This window comes from Oryctolagus cuniculus, chromosome 15 (genome assembly GCF_051225735.1).
Source record: "Oryctolagus cuniculus isolate XC-2025 breed Fujian yellow rabbit chromosome 15, ASM5122573v1, whole genome shotgun sequence".
Taxonomy (NCBI): Eukaryota; Metazoa; Chordata; class Mammalia; order Lagomorpha; family Leporidae; genus Oryctolagus; species Oryctolagus cuniculus.
This window is the reverse complement of record NC_142881.1, coordinates 41,532,664-41,548,713: the sequence shown is the minus strand read 5'-3', so window position 1 is coordinate 41,548,713 and position 16,050 is coordinate 41,532,664. Positions and strand designations below refer to the sequence as shown.

Here is a 16,050-nt window from a genome sequence, read left to right as displayed (position 1 = left end):
ATGGAAGACTCTCTCTCTCTCTCTCCCCCCTTCTGCAACTCTTCCTTTCAAATAAAAATAATAAACCTTAAAAATAATACATTTAGCTAGAAAAGCAATACATTTGAGCTGTTATAAAGTAGCAATCAACTATATTCAAGAATTTCTCACATGGAGAACAAATTATATGTGTTTGGCTTTCTGGTCATTGTAAACTCTTGGGAGAAAAACAAGTGTTTTGTTTTATTTTGCATATTCTTTTTATTTTTATTTGACAGGCAGAGTTATAGACAGTGAGGGAGAGAGACAGAAAGATCATCCTTCCGTTGGTTCACTCCCTAAATGGCCGCTATGGCCGACGCTGCACTGATCCGAAGCCAGGAGCCAGGTGCTTCCTCCTAGTCTCCCCTGCTGGTGCAGGGGCCAAGCACTTGGGCCATCCTCCACTGCCCTCCTGTGCCACAACAGAGAGCTGGACTGGAAGAGGAGCAACCAGGACTAGAATCGGTGCCCATGTGGGATGCCAGTGCCGCAGATGGAGGACTAACCAAGTAAGCCATGGCGCCGGCCCCTATTTTGCATATTCTTATAATTCACACTTAACCTCCTGTATTGTTTACTGCAGGGTAGCTACATGTTAATTAAACTGACATTTAGGAGAAGGAAAGCTATCATTACACCTTCATCTATACATCTAGCAAACTAGGAATCATAAAAATCACAATAACTGAGACCCCCAAAATAAACAAGGCTTATCATAAAAACTACACGTTTTTAAAAATTATAATATTTCATAATATCTTGAAGAAAGGTAAAGCCCATTAAGAGGAAACAGAGAATGGCAGTCTTGCTCTTTCAGATCTCTGGAAGGTAAAATCTCAGCAGGGATTTGTCATCCGTCTTAAATGATGGCATATGCCAGGTAAGTTTCAGGGAGAAGTAACTTTGAGACAAAGGAAACCCAGCTGTCAAGGCTTTGTCAGAGGAGTTTGTCAGGGCCACTGCATGGCCTGAACTCAGTTAAAGCCTACATCTCAGAGTCTACCACATGGCCCGAGTTCTGCTTGAAGGCATGCTTGGCCAGATTGCATAGGTGATTGACCAAGTTATATTGGCAATGAATGGCAAAGGTCATTTGACATGATGCTGAAGCAGCTAAGGAAATGTGGGCTCCAGTAAACTGCACGCGGGACAGTCACTCCAGTTAATAATTCACGCCTCTCAAGCCTCCTCACATTGTGATCACTCTCTTAATCCTAGCTCATGAGCAAAGATGTCTTTCTTGAAAACACTGAAACTCCCGCTGTTCTCTGTTTCACTATTTTAAACTCCCTCATCATAAAATCCTGTTTTCACGAAACTGTACATTTTTATGATTAATCAATCATGTCGCTGTTGACAATAAATACTTGGAGTTACCGCTGCCTCTGCTTCTACCTCAGGCAGTGGACAGAACGTTCCCTGGTTTCCCCACATTAAAATCTCTAATCTGAGTCTGCTTCCCCAATCTATGGGATGTCATAGGTCTTTTGGGTTAACCTGACATGCTACCCTTCTGGATGCAGAAGGAGTTTAGTTGGTGAATTCTAGAAACCACGTGGTAGACTGCTTGGCTCCAGAAGAAAGGACAGTGGTAGAAAATTTGAGAGGTCACCAGGATGGAAGAACATTGGCCTGGTAGTACTTGGTTAGGATTTGAATTCTATTGTTTGATGGGAAATTTAGCAGAGTTTTGACGTGATTTGCCTTAAGTTTAGAAAGTCAGTCTGGGGACTGCTAGGTTAGTTAACACACAACACACAGCCTGTTTTGTTGCAGTACTTACTGGGTTCCCAAGGAGGAACCACTCCCTACTCTCCTCTCTTTCTTAATGGTTTTAAGATTAGGGGAGCTATGTATTAAGAGATGTTGACATAACGTAAGTAAACAGAACAGACCTCTAATTAATATAATTGTTGCTTAGATTTTGTGGAATTTTTAAAGTTAAAATAGATCTTTCTGTGCCTTCTTTTCTCATCTAGTCTATTTGGCCCTTTGAAAAACCAAGTGGAATTCCTTCAGCCAATTAAATAAAACCCTTGATTAATTTAGCTTGCAATTTTTGTGATTGTGTAATACATATGCAAACATATGTGAAAGGAAGTCTTAGTTTACCTTGTAGAATGTATATTCAGATAAAATGACTTATTTTCTCTCCCTTGAAAATAAGTTTGTTGGTGGTAAAGGCAAGAAGTGGAGTTACTCCTCTCCTCTTTTTCCCTGATGTTAGTGGAGATGAAATGTGAACCCCAGTTTTCCCAACTCCAAAGGCTGGCTTCTTAACCACTATATAGTCACTGCCTTAGATTCTTAGAGAAGCCTAATTTCTAGGAACAAGCTATTTTGTCCACTACCATCATTTTAAAGAACTTGAAACTCATGTTTCTTCTCTCTGCATTTAGTACTAATTAGCTAACTCTATAGATAGAAGCTGGAAGTTCCTAAGTTTTCATTTCTAGAATAAGAAAGGGCACTCAAGGGAGGCTGTCCTGTAATGTTTCCTTATTTCTCTTGGGAAGCCACACCTTCTGCTGATGACCAGGTGTCCTGTCTGCCTTCATTCTCTGTCTCTCTGAACTCATCATTTCTCATGGTTTAAATACCATCTACATGCAGACAATTCCCAATTATCGCTTCTTGCTTCTCCTTGGAGCTACCTTTCTGCATTCACCTCCCATCCCCACCCAGCTGTCTCACGCCTGTCTCTAACATAGCATGTCTCGTAGCACTCCCTGACATCCATCCATCTGTACTCTCTGTGTCCCTGTCTCATTACCACCACATCTAAAGGCCAGTGTCAAGCAGAAGCCTGGGTATCCACTTTAACTCCTTTCCTTTATCCCTTCATCAGGGAAATATTTACCTCAATTTATCCACCTGCTTATACAGCCATCATTTTCACCCCCTGGAGACTGCTGCTGCAGCTTCCCTGCAGGCTCTGGCTTTCCCTCTTCAAGGTCTCCAATTTATTCTCCCAGATTTATGCTATCAGAGTGGCCTTTTTAAGCACTAATTGAATCATGTTATTCCCCTCCTTAAAATCTCTTAATTGTTTTTCATAGTGTTTAGAATAAAATCCAAATTTCCCTCTTTGGCCTACGTGATCCATATGATGTAGTCCCTGACAGTCTCTTTAACTTCAGCTCAGCTCATGTCATTCAGGAACTTCTGTTAATGAGTTAGGGAACTCCTGTTAAACTGACATTCTAAGGTGGCATGGTTTGGGATCACTGAAGCATGGTGATCATAAAAAGCAAACCAGTTTTTAGTTAGTGTCATTAGTTTTTACATCCTATGCAGACAATACACACTCTTATTGTCTGCACCTTGATGAGTTGGTCTCACCAGAACATCCTTCAGATACCATTCACTCAATTATTCCAGCAAAGCTAACTTCATTTGGCTTTAGATTCTCCACATATACATGTTCTCTGTCTGGGAAACTCTTTTCCCAAGCTTCTGAAGACTAGACTCAGTCCATAAGCCTGAGATCAAATGTCACCACCAAACAGGAGTCTTTCCAGTCAAATCTAATGAAACAGAAATGCACTTCCTCACCCTTTTACATAAGCATCATTATCATGTTGCTGCCTTGATTCTTCTTTCCGTTCATGGTAATTACATTTTTTATTTGTGTATATATATTTTTACATGATTAGCTCAAAGAGGCCAGAGACCACCCTTTAATTTACCTCTATATGCCAGGAACTAGCACATACCTGGTATATAGTATGTGCTCAATCAATATTGCAGATTAAATAAGTGGGTGGGTGAATAAATGCGTAAATGTATACCAATTTCAATCCTGATTTCTTTTCATACATTAAATTAGTCATCCGTTTCTGAAATGTGACTTATCATTCTATAACTTATTTATACAGGAACAAATTAGAAAACCAACTGAGGTGGAGACTCCTTGGTACTCTTTTTTTTTTTTTTTGACAGGCAGAGTGGACAGTGAGAGAGAGAGACAGAGAGAAAGGTCTTCCTTTGCCGTTGGTTCACCCTCCAATGGCTGCCGCTGCCAGCGTGCTGCGGCCAGCGCACTGCGCTGATCCGAAGGCAGGAGCCAGATGCTTCTCCTGGTCTCCCATGGGGTGCAGGGCCCAAGTACTTGGACCATCCTCCACTGTACTCCCTGGCCACAGCAGAGAACTGGCCTGGAAGAGGGGCAACCGGGACAGAATCCGGCGCCCTGACTGGGACTAGAACCCAGTGTGCCAGAGCCACAAGGTGGAGGATTAGCCTAGTGAGCCGCGGCGCCAGCCTGGTACTCTTTTTGCATACAGAATGCCCAAAGTTTGCCAGGCAAGGTAGACAGGACTTGTAAGATTCTGAGGGAGGCATTTTTCCCCATTCTCCTTGTCTTTCCTTTTCTCATTATCATAGGATAGCACAATGCTAAGTGCTGAACTGGATCTCCTCCAGCTCTCTTGTTTTATAGTTACAGAAACTGACTCAAGAATTCAAATGACTTCCCTGCAAATCCCACAGAGTTCCTGGCACAATCAGAACTTTTAGGCGTTCCTGACTCTTGGTCTGATGCTTCCCCTTTAGTCACATCTCAATTCCTGCCTCCCTGGAGTGCTCCGCCTCAGACGCACCAGCTTTCCAAGGAAGCCCTGCTCAACCTAAATCGCTCTCCTTTGTTATTCCTCAATAGTCCCTCTTGGAGCCCTGTTCCCTTTTTCTCTGTATTAGATCTGCTTTCTGAAAATGGATCCATCCATTCCCAAAGGATTGCTATCAAGGTTGCATGTGATTATGTGTATGTGTTGTGTGTGTCCCACTCCTACCTAGCCTCTTTCAATTCAATCTTCCAAAAGTTTAAATGAATACATTATTATGACACGATCTTTAAGAAACTCCTTTTGAGGGGAGGCATTCGGTGTCAGTAGTTAATGATTGCTGGAGATACTCACATCCCATAAAAGAGAGCCTGGCTTGAATCTTGGCTCTGCTTCCAGTATGGCTTCCTACTGATGAACATCCTGGGAGTCAGCAGCGATGGCTCAAATACTTGGGTCCCTGCTGCCTCAATGGAGAACTAAGACTGTACTCTGGGCTCCTGGCTTCAGCCTGACACAGGCCTAGCTTGTATGGCCATCTGGGAAGTAAGCCAGTGGATGGAAGATCAATAATTCATTCTCTCTCTCTCTCTGCCTTTAGATTAAAAGTTAAAAGACATAAATTCTTAAAATTAAAAGAACCTACTTTGAGGGCTTGTACCCATAGCTGACAAAGTCAAGAATCTGTGAGTTTCCCAGGTCTCCTAACTACAAATTCTTGAGCCCTTTGAGTTAATTTCTCAGCACCTTCTTTTTTTTCCCCAATTTCTGCAAAACTTCTCAGTGGCAACAGTTCTCCTGTATGAGTCAGGAGTAGAATGGAGCTCACGGCAACTTGGATTTACTTTACCCATTCTTTTCATTATAGGGAAAAAGGTAGAGGAAGAGCGCAGGCAGAATGGCACAGCAGTGGAGATGGACTGTCTTACGGAACACGACATCTCTGTTGAAGTAACAAGTAGGGAAAGACTTAGTAGATGAGAATTTCCCTGAGTACAGCAAGGTCGCACATCCCAGTTTCTGGTCTCTCTCCAGTAAGGATTTTCCAATTGAAAGTTACAATCTTTGCCTCAACTTCTTCACTTGTTAAATAAGGATCCTAACAGTGAATCTCATAAAATTGTTGTATTAAATGACTTAAACATATAAAATGCTTAGAGCCGGACTTGGTGTATAACAAGCCTCAAATAAATATTTGTTATTATTGTAAATATTATGAACAAATATGTTTGATAAGAGCTTAAATGAGTCAGCCTTGTTTAAAAATCCAGTTTACTATATCTGGAGTTGATTATTCCAAAGCTGTGTTCTCTTACTGAGCTCCAAAATTACTTTCTCTCTTTCTTAAAAATATACATTGATCTCCCTGTCTGGATCTACCTCTCTCTGTGTGACTTTGCCTTTCAAATAAATAAAATAAATGTTTTTTTTTTTAAAGAAAAAATAAGAAAGGAAGGAGGAGGGAGAAGTGGGAGCCTGAGAGGGAGGGAGGGAGGGAGGGTAAAGTAGAAAGTATCACTATGCTCCTAAATTTGTATATATGAAACCTGCTCACCTACTATAAATTTTAAAAATTAAAAAAAAAAGTCACTCGGGACCCCAAGAAGCTTTTGTGTGTGTGGTTTAGATCTATTATTACTTGCTTTTAGAAACTGAAATTAAGAAGTTTAGAAAATATGTATTCTTCATTTTAAAATAACATTAATAAGTCAATTATATGTTAATATAAAACATGGTTATGAAGAATAATTCTATTTTCTAACACTAAAATAAAGTATTATTCTTAATTTTGAAAAAATACATTGTATAATTATGAGCAATGCAAGGCTGTAAGTAAAAATAAGCCTATATCTCCATTCTAGACAAGATTTCCACTGTCAAAGTGGAAAGTAGAACTTCACTAATGTTGATGGAAAACACATGTTCCAAGGCAGTGCGGCACCAGGGATGGAGCAGGTTCTTTCCCACTCCTTAGCCAGTGGTTCACAGTTCTTATACACAGGAAACACAGAATGACTGCCCTGCAACATCGAAGTCCTGTTTAAATATGTAAGGGATTCCTCCAGATTACTCTCAACCTCTTTAAAATTACAGCTCGTAGTGTTCCCACCTAATACTTTCTGCATCTGAATACCAGAGGCTGAGACTACATATTTCTCTAAATAACATATAACTTCCACATGCAACAGAAAAAAAAAAAAAAAACAACTGAAGTTTTCTTTTACTCTACAAGAACTCCCTTCTCCAGCATTTCTCATTCATAACCCAGGGAACAATGTCAGTCCAGGTATCAAAAATTTGACATCAAAGGGAAATTCTGCACATTTGAGAAATCATTTGCCAAAGGGGAAGGAATAATCTTCTTTCCGGAAATGACTAAGACTTTCCAGGTGTTTCATATAAATATTGCTGATATTACAGTAAGTGGATAAGTTGAGCAGAATAAATGGTGTAACCTAGATTCTACTTCCACTTGAGATGCTGAGTTTCATGGCAACATTACCTTATACTATTATTTCAACATTATCTTATTATAATCTTGATCCAATATTAATTACAAGGTTTGATTAAGTACCTATGAGCTTCTAGGTAAGTTTGAGCTTTTTAAACAGAGGTGTGTGTATGTGTATGTGTGTGGTTGTTGTATTGGTTCTTAAATTTCATAGAAAATCTTGTTACTCTGTCTTTAATATATCTGAAAGGTGAAATACACATTCCACTTATGGAAATATTACCATTGATAATTAGAAGGAATTCAACGTGTTTTCAACTGCTTTGCCTTGCTTTGACTCAACTTGACCACCTGACAAATTAACAACCAACGAACAGAAAACTGCACTGCTTTTACAAAGACTTCCTGAGAAAAAAATTTTATTTTATTTATTTGAAAAATAGATGGGATGAGGGAGGAGTGAGAGTGAGACAGTGAGAGAGAGAGAGAGATTCACCACCACCGCCACCCCCAATTTCCCCTAACAGCCAGGCCAGGACAAAACCAGGAGCCCAGAACTTGAGCTAGATCTCTCATACAGATAGCAAGGACCCACCCACTTAAGACATCACCTGCTACATCCCAGGATGTGCATGAGTAGGAAGCTGGAATAGAGTGTAGCCAGACTCATTCCCAGGTGCTCCAATATGAGGTGTGGGCATCCCAAACAGCAGCTTAATGGCTGAGCCAGATGCCCACCCTGAGACATTTTTACAATGAAATTGTTCCCAAGGCTGCCTGGCTACTCACAATGTGGTCTGTGGGCTACCAGTAAAAGCATGAGGGGTCTCAAATAAATAATCTTGGGCCTCACTTACATCTACAGAATAGGAACCTACATTTGACAAGATCTTCAGGAGATCTATACGCACATTACAATCAGAAAAGCACCAGGCTACCATAGTATTTCTTTCAGAATGGTGGTCAACGGATCACCTACACCTGAATCACATGGGATGGTCCTGATAAAAAAAAATGATGAAATGACATAAATTCTCTAGTGTAAAGGCCCTTGAAACTGCATTTTAAACAAGTTCCTCTCCCTGACACTTGAGCAATCTAAAGTTTGAGAATTACCAGAGTAGCAGTTTACAACATGTTTTGTCATTTTCATAATATGATCTCTTCATGAGAATAAGGTACTGAGCAAGACATATTAAAAATTAGAAGCCAACCAAATCAACCCAATAGTGCATTTCCTATAAAAAAGACTTTCACACACAAACACACACACACACACACACACACATACACACACAGTCATTAGAAATAACGAGAGTATACTGCCTTTAATGTAAGTTCAGAACCACCCACTAAAGTGCCCTTGGACAGCTGCAGTGGAATGCAGACTAACCAGTTACTGTGTCAGAGAGGAGAGGGAGTAAGTCATGAATAAATAAGGCAGTTAGGCCTCTTGGACTCTTATTTAGACATCACTCTGGTGTATGCTTTTGAAACATTATTAAAAACCTGTTTGATTCTGAGAAGTTACTTTCAATACAGGAAAAAGTATTTTGTATCCATCACATGTGAACAGAAAATACAATATTACAAACACATTTTATCCCTATTCTCTACAGTGACAGCTTTAATAATTGCTACAGGTGAGTTTCTCTTTTAAATATCCCCCAAAAGGTGGTTATTCTGTTCTCCTGGTTCCCTAGAAGAACCAGTTAGTCTTTGGGATGTTTAGAAAACCTAGTTGGCCACAACTCTCTTTTCCCTTGGGTGGCTGACATGAGAAAAACAGGATTTAAACTCGACTTCGTAAATCCAAATTGCCTCCTGCAAACATGAATATCATGAAATGTGTATCCTCACACCACTCTCCACTTAGGTTCAGCAAACACTTGAAAATTGTGAGATAATTTCTCTCACAATATTAGAAATATCAAAAAGACTAACACTCAAGACTTTTCTTTAAAAAAAAAAAAAAAACTTCATACTCATACAGAAAGTCAAACAGAAGAAAGCGACACTGGGAGGGGACATTACATTTGAAACGCCTGAGCAATCTTTAACACCTTTGGACCCCTACTTCCGGAAAGGTGACATACCTCAGAGTATAGGATTCCCATGCTGGTCTTCACAGGCTTGCTTCGCCTCTGGAGCTTCTTGAATCTTCCAGAGGTTATTTCTAATGAACATCAAATTCCTTCCTGGTGGAGAAAAGTCCTAGCAGCCGAGCCCTCTCTTGCACAACTGTGAGTGCTCTTCCAGCTACGCAGGCAGCAACACACCTTATAGAGGGGCCAGCCCAAAGAAAGGCATTGGTTTACTGGGTAATGACCAAGAGGTGTATCATCTAATGTTACAGCCCCAAGAAGCCAGTTTCTGAGTCATGTTTACCCTGCAGGTGGCGGCATGCAGGAAAGAGGGAAGAACTCTGGGGGAGGGGAGGGACCTGGGGTTCGAAATCGGATACTGTACTCAGGGCATTTCCTAATCGAAGTAAGGTTTTCCGTGTCATTGAGAAAGGCTAGAGCCCATACATGTCTGGCAAAGAGCTTTGACAAATGGTCTTCAAAATTCTCAGCCTAACAAGTAACACTTTCCCTGCTACTTAAATATTCTTTTTTTTTTTTTTTTTTTTTGATTTATTTGAAAGTCAGAGTTACAGAGAGAAAGAGAGAGATGGAGAGAGAGTCACGTGCTGGTTTACTCCCCCAATGTCTGCATCAGCCAGGGCTGGCCAGGCTGAAGCCAGGAGCCAGGAACTTCATCCAGGACTCCCACTTGGGTGCAAGGGTCCAGAGACTTGGGCCATCTTCTGCTGCTTTTCCAGCACATTAGCAGGGAAACCACCACCCAAACAGGATGCTGGTACTGCAGGCAACGGTTTAACCCACTGTGCTACAGCGGCAGCTCCTTAAATATTCTTGTAAACTAATAAATTAAACTAACTTCCTCAAGTTTTAATTGGCATGCAGTAATCATGTATATTCGTTGGGTACAGTGTGATAACTCAATGCACATATAAAGTGTGTGTTGATAGCATCAGGGTCATTATGTTTTCCATCTCATCAAACACTTACAATTTACTTATGTTGAGAACCTAGAGACTTTGGTCTCCTAGTCCTTCATAAAATACATGATACATTGCTGTAAACTATATTCACCCTACTGAGCTGTAGGACATTAGAATGCACTCCTCCTGCCTAACAGTATTTTGGTACCCATTACACAACCTTCCTCTATGTCCCTCCTCTTGCCTTTCCATCTTAAGTTTTCTTAAATATTCTAGTATTGTTTACAAATTAAGTCAAAGTCTTTTGCAACATTGCATTTAAAAATTGTAGGTGTTGGAGCCAGCAGGTTAAGTTGCCATTTGCAATGCCAGTGTCCCATATTGGAGTCCCAGCTGCTCCACTGCTTATCCAGGTTCCTGCTAACGCTCCAGGAAAGACAGAGGTTTGACTCCCTGAGTGCTTGCACCCCTGCCACCCACATGGGAAGCCAGGATGGAGTTCCTGGCTTCTGGCTTTGACCTGGCCTGCCCCTGGCTGTTGTATGCTTTTGGGTAGTGTGTGTGTGTGTGTGTGTGTGTGTGTTTCTGTCTGTTGCTGTTGCTCTGCCTTTCAAATAAATCTTCTAAAAAAATAGTCTAAAATTAATCATCATATTGCACATTTTAAATTGAATCAACAATTTATTTGATCAAACATGCTAATATACCAACTCTTTTAAACAATGTAAACATATTGTATACTAAATATAATACCAATTACACATTTTATTTGAACTTAATACAATCATATCAAACTATTAAACTTTCCCACAATTAAAATGTTCACCTCTTTCACCTCTACACACACACACACGTATACTCATGAATCAGTTCAACCACTCCAAGCAAATTAGTATGGTTTCCCAATGAATCAAGATTCTTCAGATCAGATTCTTCAGTGACTAAAGGTTAGAGATCAGGATCCTGTGCCTTTTAGGAGCCTGCTGCACATATACAGGGAAATTCCTCCTGCTCCAGTGGTTGACAGATATAGTTATTTTTATAACTGTTATTACAAGGATGGCACAGGCTAGGAAATAGCACTGAGCCCAACCTCCCAGGAGGTTGGCTAATTCTGTTGCAGGAAAGGGAAGTCTGCAATACCCAACAAGATTGCAGCAGCTGACTTCCTCTTTGCTTGGGTTTGATTTTGCATTTCTTTAGCCTCTGACTTAGAAAAACAATGTTACCTCCTTTGGGAACTTCATTCTCTTACACAAATCCTTAGCAACCTATTATAATCTCTTTTGTAAACTGTTTTACCTAATTTATATAAATAGAACCCTTCACTGGGGCCAGCGCTGTGGTGCAGCAGGTTAAAGCACCAGTCTGCAGTGCTGACATCTCATATGAGTGCTGGTTCCAGTCCCAGCTGCTCCACTTCCGATCCAGCTCTCTGCTATGGCCTGGGAAAGCAGTGCAAGATGGCCCAACTCCTCGGGCCCCTGCACCCACATGGGAGACCCCAAAGAAGCTCCTGGCTCCTGGCTTCGGATCCGCGCAGCTCTGGCCGTAGCGGCCAACTGGGGAGTGAACCAGCAGAATGGAAGGCCTCGCTCTTTTTCTCTTGCTCTGCTTCTCTCTGTAACTCTTTCAAATAAATAAAATAATTATTTAAGAAGATAATAAAAAATAAATTAAATAAATAAATACAACCCTTCACTCTCACAGCCTCTCTGCTAAAGACACTGCCAGCTTCCTGCAAGTTCTTTACCCTCCCCTGGCTGAATATATATTCAGAACTCTTCTAATTCTACTGCATTTCTTTCTTGGTGGCATTTGGTAATAAAAGCACAATATTAATTATAGTTGTGAAAAATGAATTGTTTCAATGTAGGGTTGACTATTAAAACAATAATAAAAGCAATTGAATCATTATAATTGGGAAAACACTTGCACTTAATGCTAGATCCATGGGTCTCAATCAGAGGTGATCTTGCCTGCAGGTAGACCTCCAGATTTAGCAAATAAAAATACAAGATAGTCAATTAAATTCTTATTTCAAATAAATGAAACATTGCAGAGACATACTTACACTAAAAACAATGTGCTGTTTAACTGAAAATTGAAGACGTTTGGTGATATCTGGATACATTCTTGGTGGTCACAACCAGGCATGGACCATGCCGCTTGCATCTGGAGGATGAAGGCCAGGAATGCAGCTGAACACCCTACAGTGCACAAGGTACAGCCTCTCACAGCAAAGAAAGGGGGCTAAAGCAGGTAAACCCTGGCCTCAACCAACAGGGGAATTAAAGGTGAAGGGAGACAACTTGACAGAGTACAGTGTTAGAATGGAATACAGTGAAATACCATCAGAATAAGTTCTGATAAACAGGTTTTTTAAAAAAGAATTGTTTAGGGTTTGCTCTCTGGTAAATTGAACCTATAATTATAAAGACAAATTAAGAAAAAGAAGTTCCAGGAAACACCTTTCACATGTGAATGTCTTCTGTCAAGAAATAATATCTGAGTCAGATATTGAGTACTAAAATTAGGGGCATTGATTTGACTCTGGATGTAAATATGGTCATTACTGGTTGTACAGCACCCAACAGCAAGATCAGGGAAGGTCTGGAGAGAGATGATCAGTTTAAGTTTGGGCAAATAGTGTTTAAGAGACATATCTGTAGCACGTCTAAGTGGAAATTCCATGGCTAAATGATTATGGAACTTCAGAGTAAGAGTTGTACTAGAGATAAAAATTTTGAGAGTCATTTTCATGTAGATAAATAATTCTCAATGTAATAAGTGAAGAGGTTAGATAACTTATTAGTCTTTAATTGTTTTTCTTTACAAGCTATGTAAGTTCTTGGTTGTAGAAGGCTCTTCTTTAAGCAATACAAGGTCTTTTCTTTTTAACACCTTTTACTGTTGACATTTGCTATCTAAACAAATGAGTACTTTTCCTAGTCAGAATGCTTGTTTCTGAGTTTTATGCATTGGAGGCCTGCCACTTTTTCTGCAATTCTTTTGCTTCTGAATGCTTTTTATCTTTTTGGTAACTCAAGATTAAGTACAGTACTCAGAGGCCAAAGTACAATAATCACTCTAATTATTCTAATATAGGAGCATTCCTCCTTTTTAAAAGGTAAACTGAGGGGCCAGTGCTGTGGAGTTTTAGGTTAAGCCTCTGTCTGTGGCATCGGCATCCCATAGGGGCACAGTTTGCGTCCTGGCTGCTCCTCTCCTGACCCAGCTCTCTGCTATGGCTGGGAAAGCAGTGCAAGATGGGCACACTCATCCAGTGTGACATGATTCTTCAGGAACAGAGACCCTCCCCCACCCCCAAGAAATAGAAATAAACTCCCTTGTCTTGAATATGTTAAGGAGTCTCAAAAGTTAGGGAAGCAAAACAAAATCACAGCACTCTGATGACTATGGGACCTTGTACTCCTTACGTTGCCATTAAAGAGCATGGTAATAATTAATATTGCAAGTGCATGGTAGAGGATGACACAGAAATAGAACACACCATGGAATTAGGTGCTGCATAAGTGCTAAGTGATTAAATGGCCTATTTTACATTTAAACAGGCAATGCTGGCATTTTTATTAAGGGCTGGCTGACACCATTTCCTCCCCCATTATCACAAATTTCTTATTTTCTAGAAATTCAAAATTGATTTGAAATTTGACAAGAGTTTTCTTGTCTTGAGAGTGTGAAAGTGAATTCAACTAGAGACCAGGCCTAAAGAATCTCTCAGCAGACAAAGCCAGTTAGACTTCACACATAATCTTTTTTTTTTTTTTTTTTTTTTTTTTGACAGGCAGAGTGGACAGTGAGAGAGAGAGACAGAGAGAAAGGTCTTCCTTTTGCCGTTGGTTCACCCTCCAATGGCCGCCACGGCCAGCGTGCTGCAGCCAGCACACCGCGCTGATCCAAAGGCAGGAGCCAGGTACTTCTCCTGGTCTCCCATGGCGTGCAGGGCCCAAGCACTTGGGCCATCCTCCACTGCCTTCCCAGGACACAGCAGAGAGCTGGCCTGGAAGAGGGGCAACCGGGACTAGAACCCGGTGTGCCAACGCCGCAAGGCAGAGGATTAGCCTAGTAAGCCGTGGCGCCGGCCCACACATAATCTTAACCTCGGTTAATTTGCAGACATAAGCAAACTTTAATTGGGAGTATTTGTTATAAATGCCTATATTAAAGAAAAATGAAACATAAGGCTATCCAATTGGATGCTGCCTACTACCTTATATACCTGGAGACTTTCCAGCATGATTACCCAGACAAGGCTGCTGTATAACCGTAACTAATCATTTGCTTTGCTTTGCTTTGTGCTCACCCTCTTAGAAGCCTTCCCTTCCTGTTCCCTTCAAGGAGCCCCTGCACCACTTTTGGTTGATGCTGCCTAATTCATGAATCATTGTTTGCTCAAACGAACACTTTAACATTTTGTTGTGCCTCGGTTTACTTTCTTTAAAAAAGATTTATTTATTTAAGAGGCAGAGCTGTAGACAGAGAGAGGGAGAGACAAAGAGAAAGATCTTCCATCACTGGTTCACTCTCAAATGGCCACAATGGCCAGAGCTGGGCCGATCCAAAGCCAGGAGCCACCATCTGGCCCAACTCTGACTCAGGAGTCTGCCGATGTACGCTGTGAGCCTCTCTGTGTTACAGTAAAACCGGTTTCACAGTGTGAGACAAGCCATGCTCCTGTTTTCCTCATGAATTTTTATAACATTTTTAGAGGCAGAGACAGATGAGAGAGCTCCCACTCACTTGCTCACTTCCCCAATGCTGGAAAGGGAAGGACTGGGCTGCGCCGGAGTCAGGAGCCACAAACTCAAGCCAGGTCACTCACACCAGTGGCAGGAACACAACCACTTGAGCCATTATCACTGCCTCCCAGGTACTGGCAGGAGCCAGAACCAGGCACTGAATCCAGGCACTCCAATTTGGGACATGACCTTAACCAGCATACTCACCACCAGGCTAAAATCCCACCCCATAAGCTCTACCTTTAGGGTAGACCTAGAATGGAGACAGCAGCCTACTTTAAATTTTGCACTACAGATTTATCTTACTCCTGGTGTTAATGTTGAATAACGATGACATATCACAGCTCCACATGGTGCTTTAATGTTCATTGCATCCTATTCTACGCTGAGTCTGTGAAAATCTGGCTTAAATACTTACATTTACCTGTTATATAACAAAGGGTCATACTGGGGCCTTTAGAGGCAAGCGCTTACTTCATTTTTTTTTTTTTTTCAATTAAGTTTTTGTTAATGTCATGGCTGTCAGCCTGTATTGGGGAGATTCTTTTCTTTTTAGGAGCTGACCTAATTCCCCAGTTCTTGGTAATGCCTAGAACTTTTCAATCCTTATCACAGAATAAGGCAGGATTTTAAAGAAGTAGTATTATTTACTACAATATCAAATCAAAACATTATTTTCCTCAATCACAGATATACCAAAACAAGTGAGCAGAACAATTCACTGAACTGGAATAAAACACTGTATCATGTTAACTCTAAAATGATTTTGAAAGTACTCAAGTAGCATCTAAAAGATTTAAAAACCATAATAAGTCAGTTCTTCATTCATAGCTAAACTGATACAAGTCACTGAGCACACTAGTAGAAGGTTTTTTCAATGTTTTTGCCTTCCTTTCTCTCTCTTATTTTACATTTCTTGTCCTCAAAATTATGTTCTGAGCCAGACATGTGATGCAATGTTTAAGAACACTAGTGAAACAGATAGGAACCCCACATAGCATTTAGAGTATAAGAAACACCACACATCTTCATTTTAAAATAAAATTGTATGTGGTATGAATGTTACTTTTCAAGGCTTTGAAGAAATCTGGTATTGGTCAAATTCTCTGGAATTTCTCGTTTCTTGGTGTCTGGCATCTGGTAATACCTCTACACACTTTTTCTAGTATCACCTTGTCATTGTGCTAAGACTAATGTGGGAACTTGCTGAATGTAAATTCCCTACTCCCACATCAGAGGTAA

At 40.6% G+C, this 16,050-nt stretch overlaps 1 protein-coding gene across 4 annotated transcripts in view; it reads right to left on the bottom strand.

Annotated features, from left to right (window-relative positions):
- ANKRD22 (ankyrin repeat domain 22) overlaps positions 1-9,406 on the bottom strand; it is a 29,244-nt gene extending 19,838 nt beyond the window's left edge. For 2 of the 4 annotated variants that reach the window (XR_011382383.2, XM_089314069.1), the window contains exon 1: positions 9,135-9,292. Coding sequence is in view for 2 of the 4 variants with exons in the window: in XM_089314069.1 (XP_089170195.1) it covers positions 9,135-9,155 (21 nt within the window). In the remaining 2 variants the exon portion in view is untranslated. Of the gene's footprint in view, positions 1-9,134 lie in introns of all 4 variants that reach the window. The other 2 variants (XR_016221615.1, XM_002718370.6) reach the window with 2 other exon arrangements.
- Between the last annotated feature and the right edge of the window lie 6,644 nt (positions 9,407-16,050).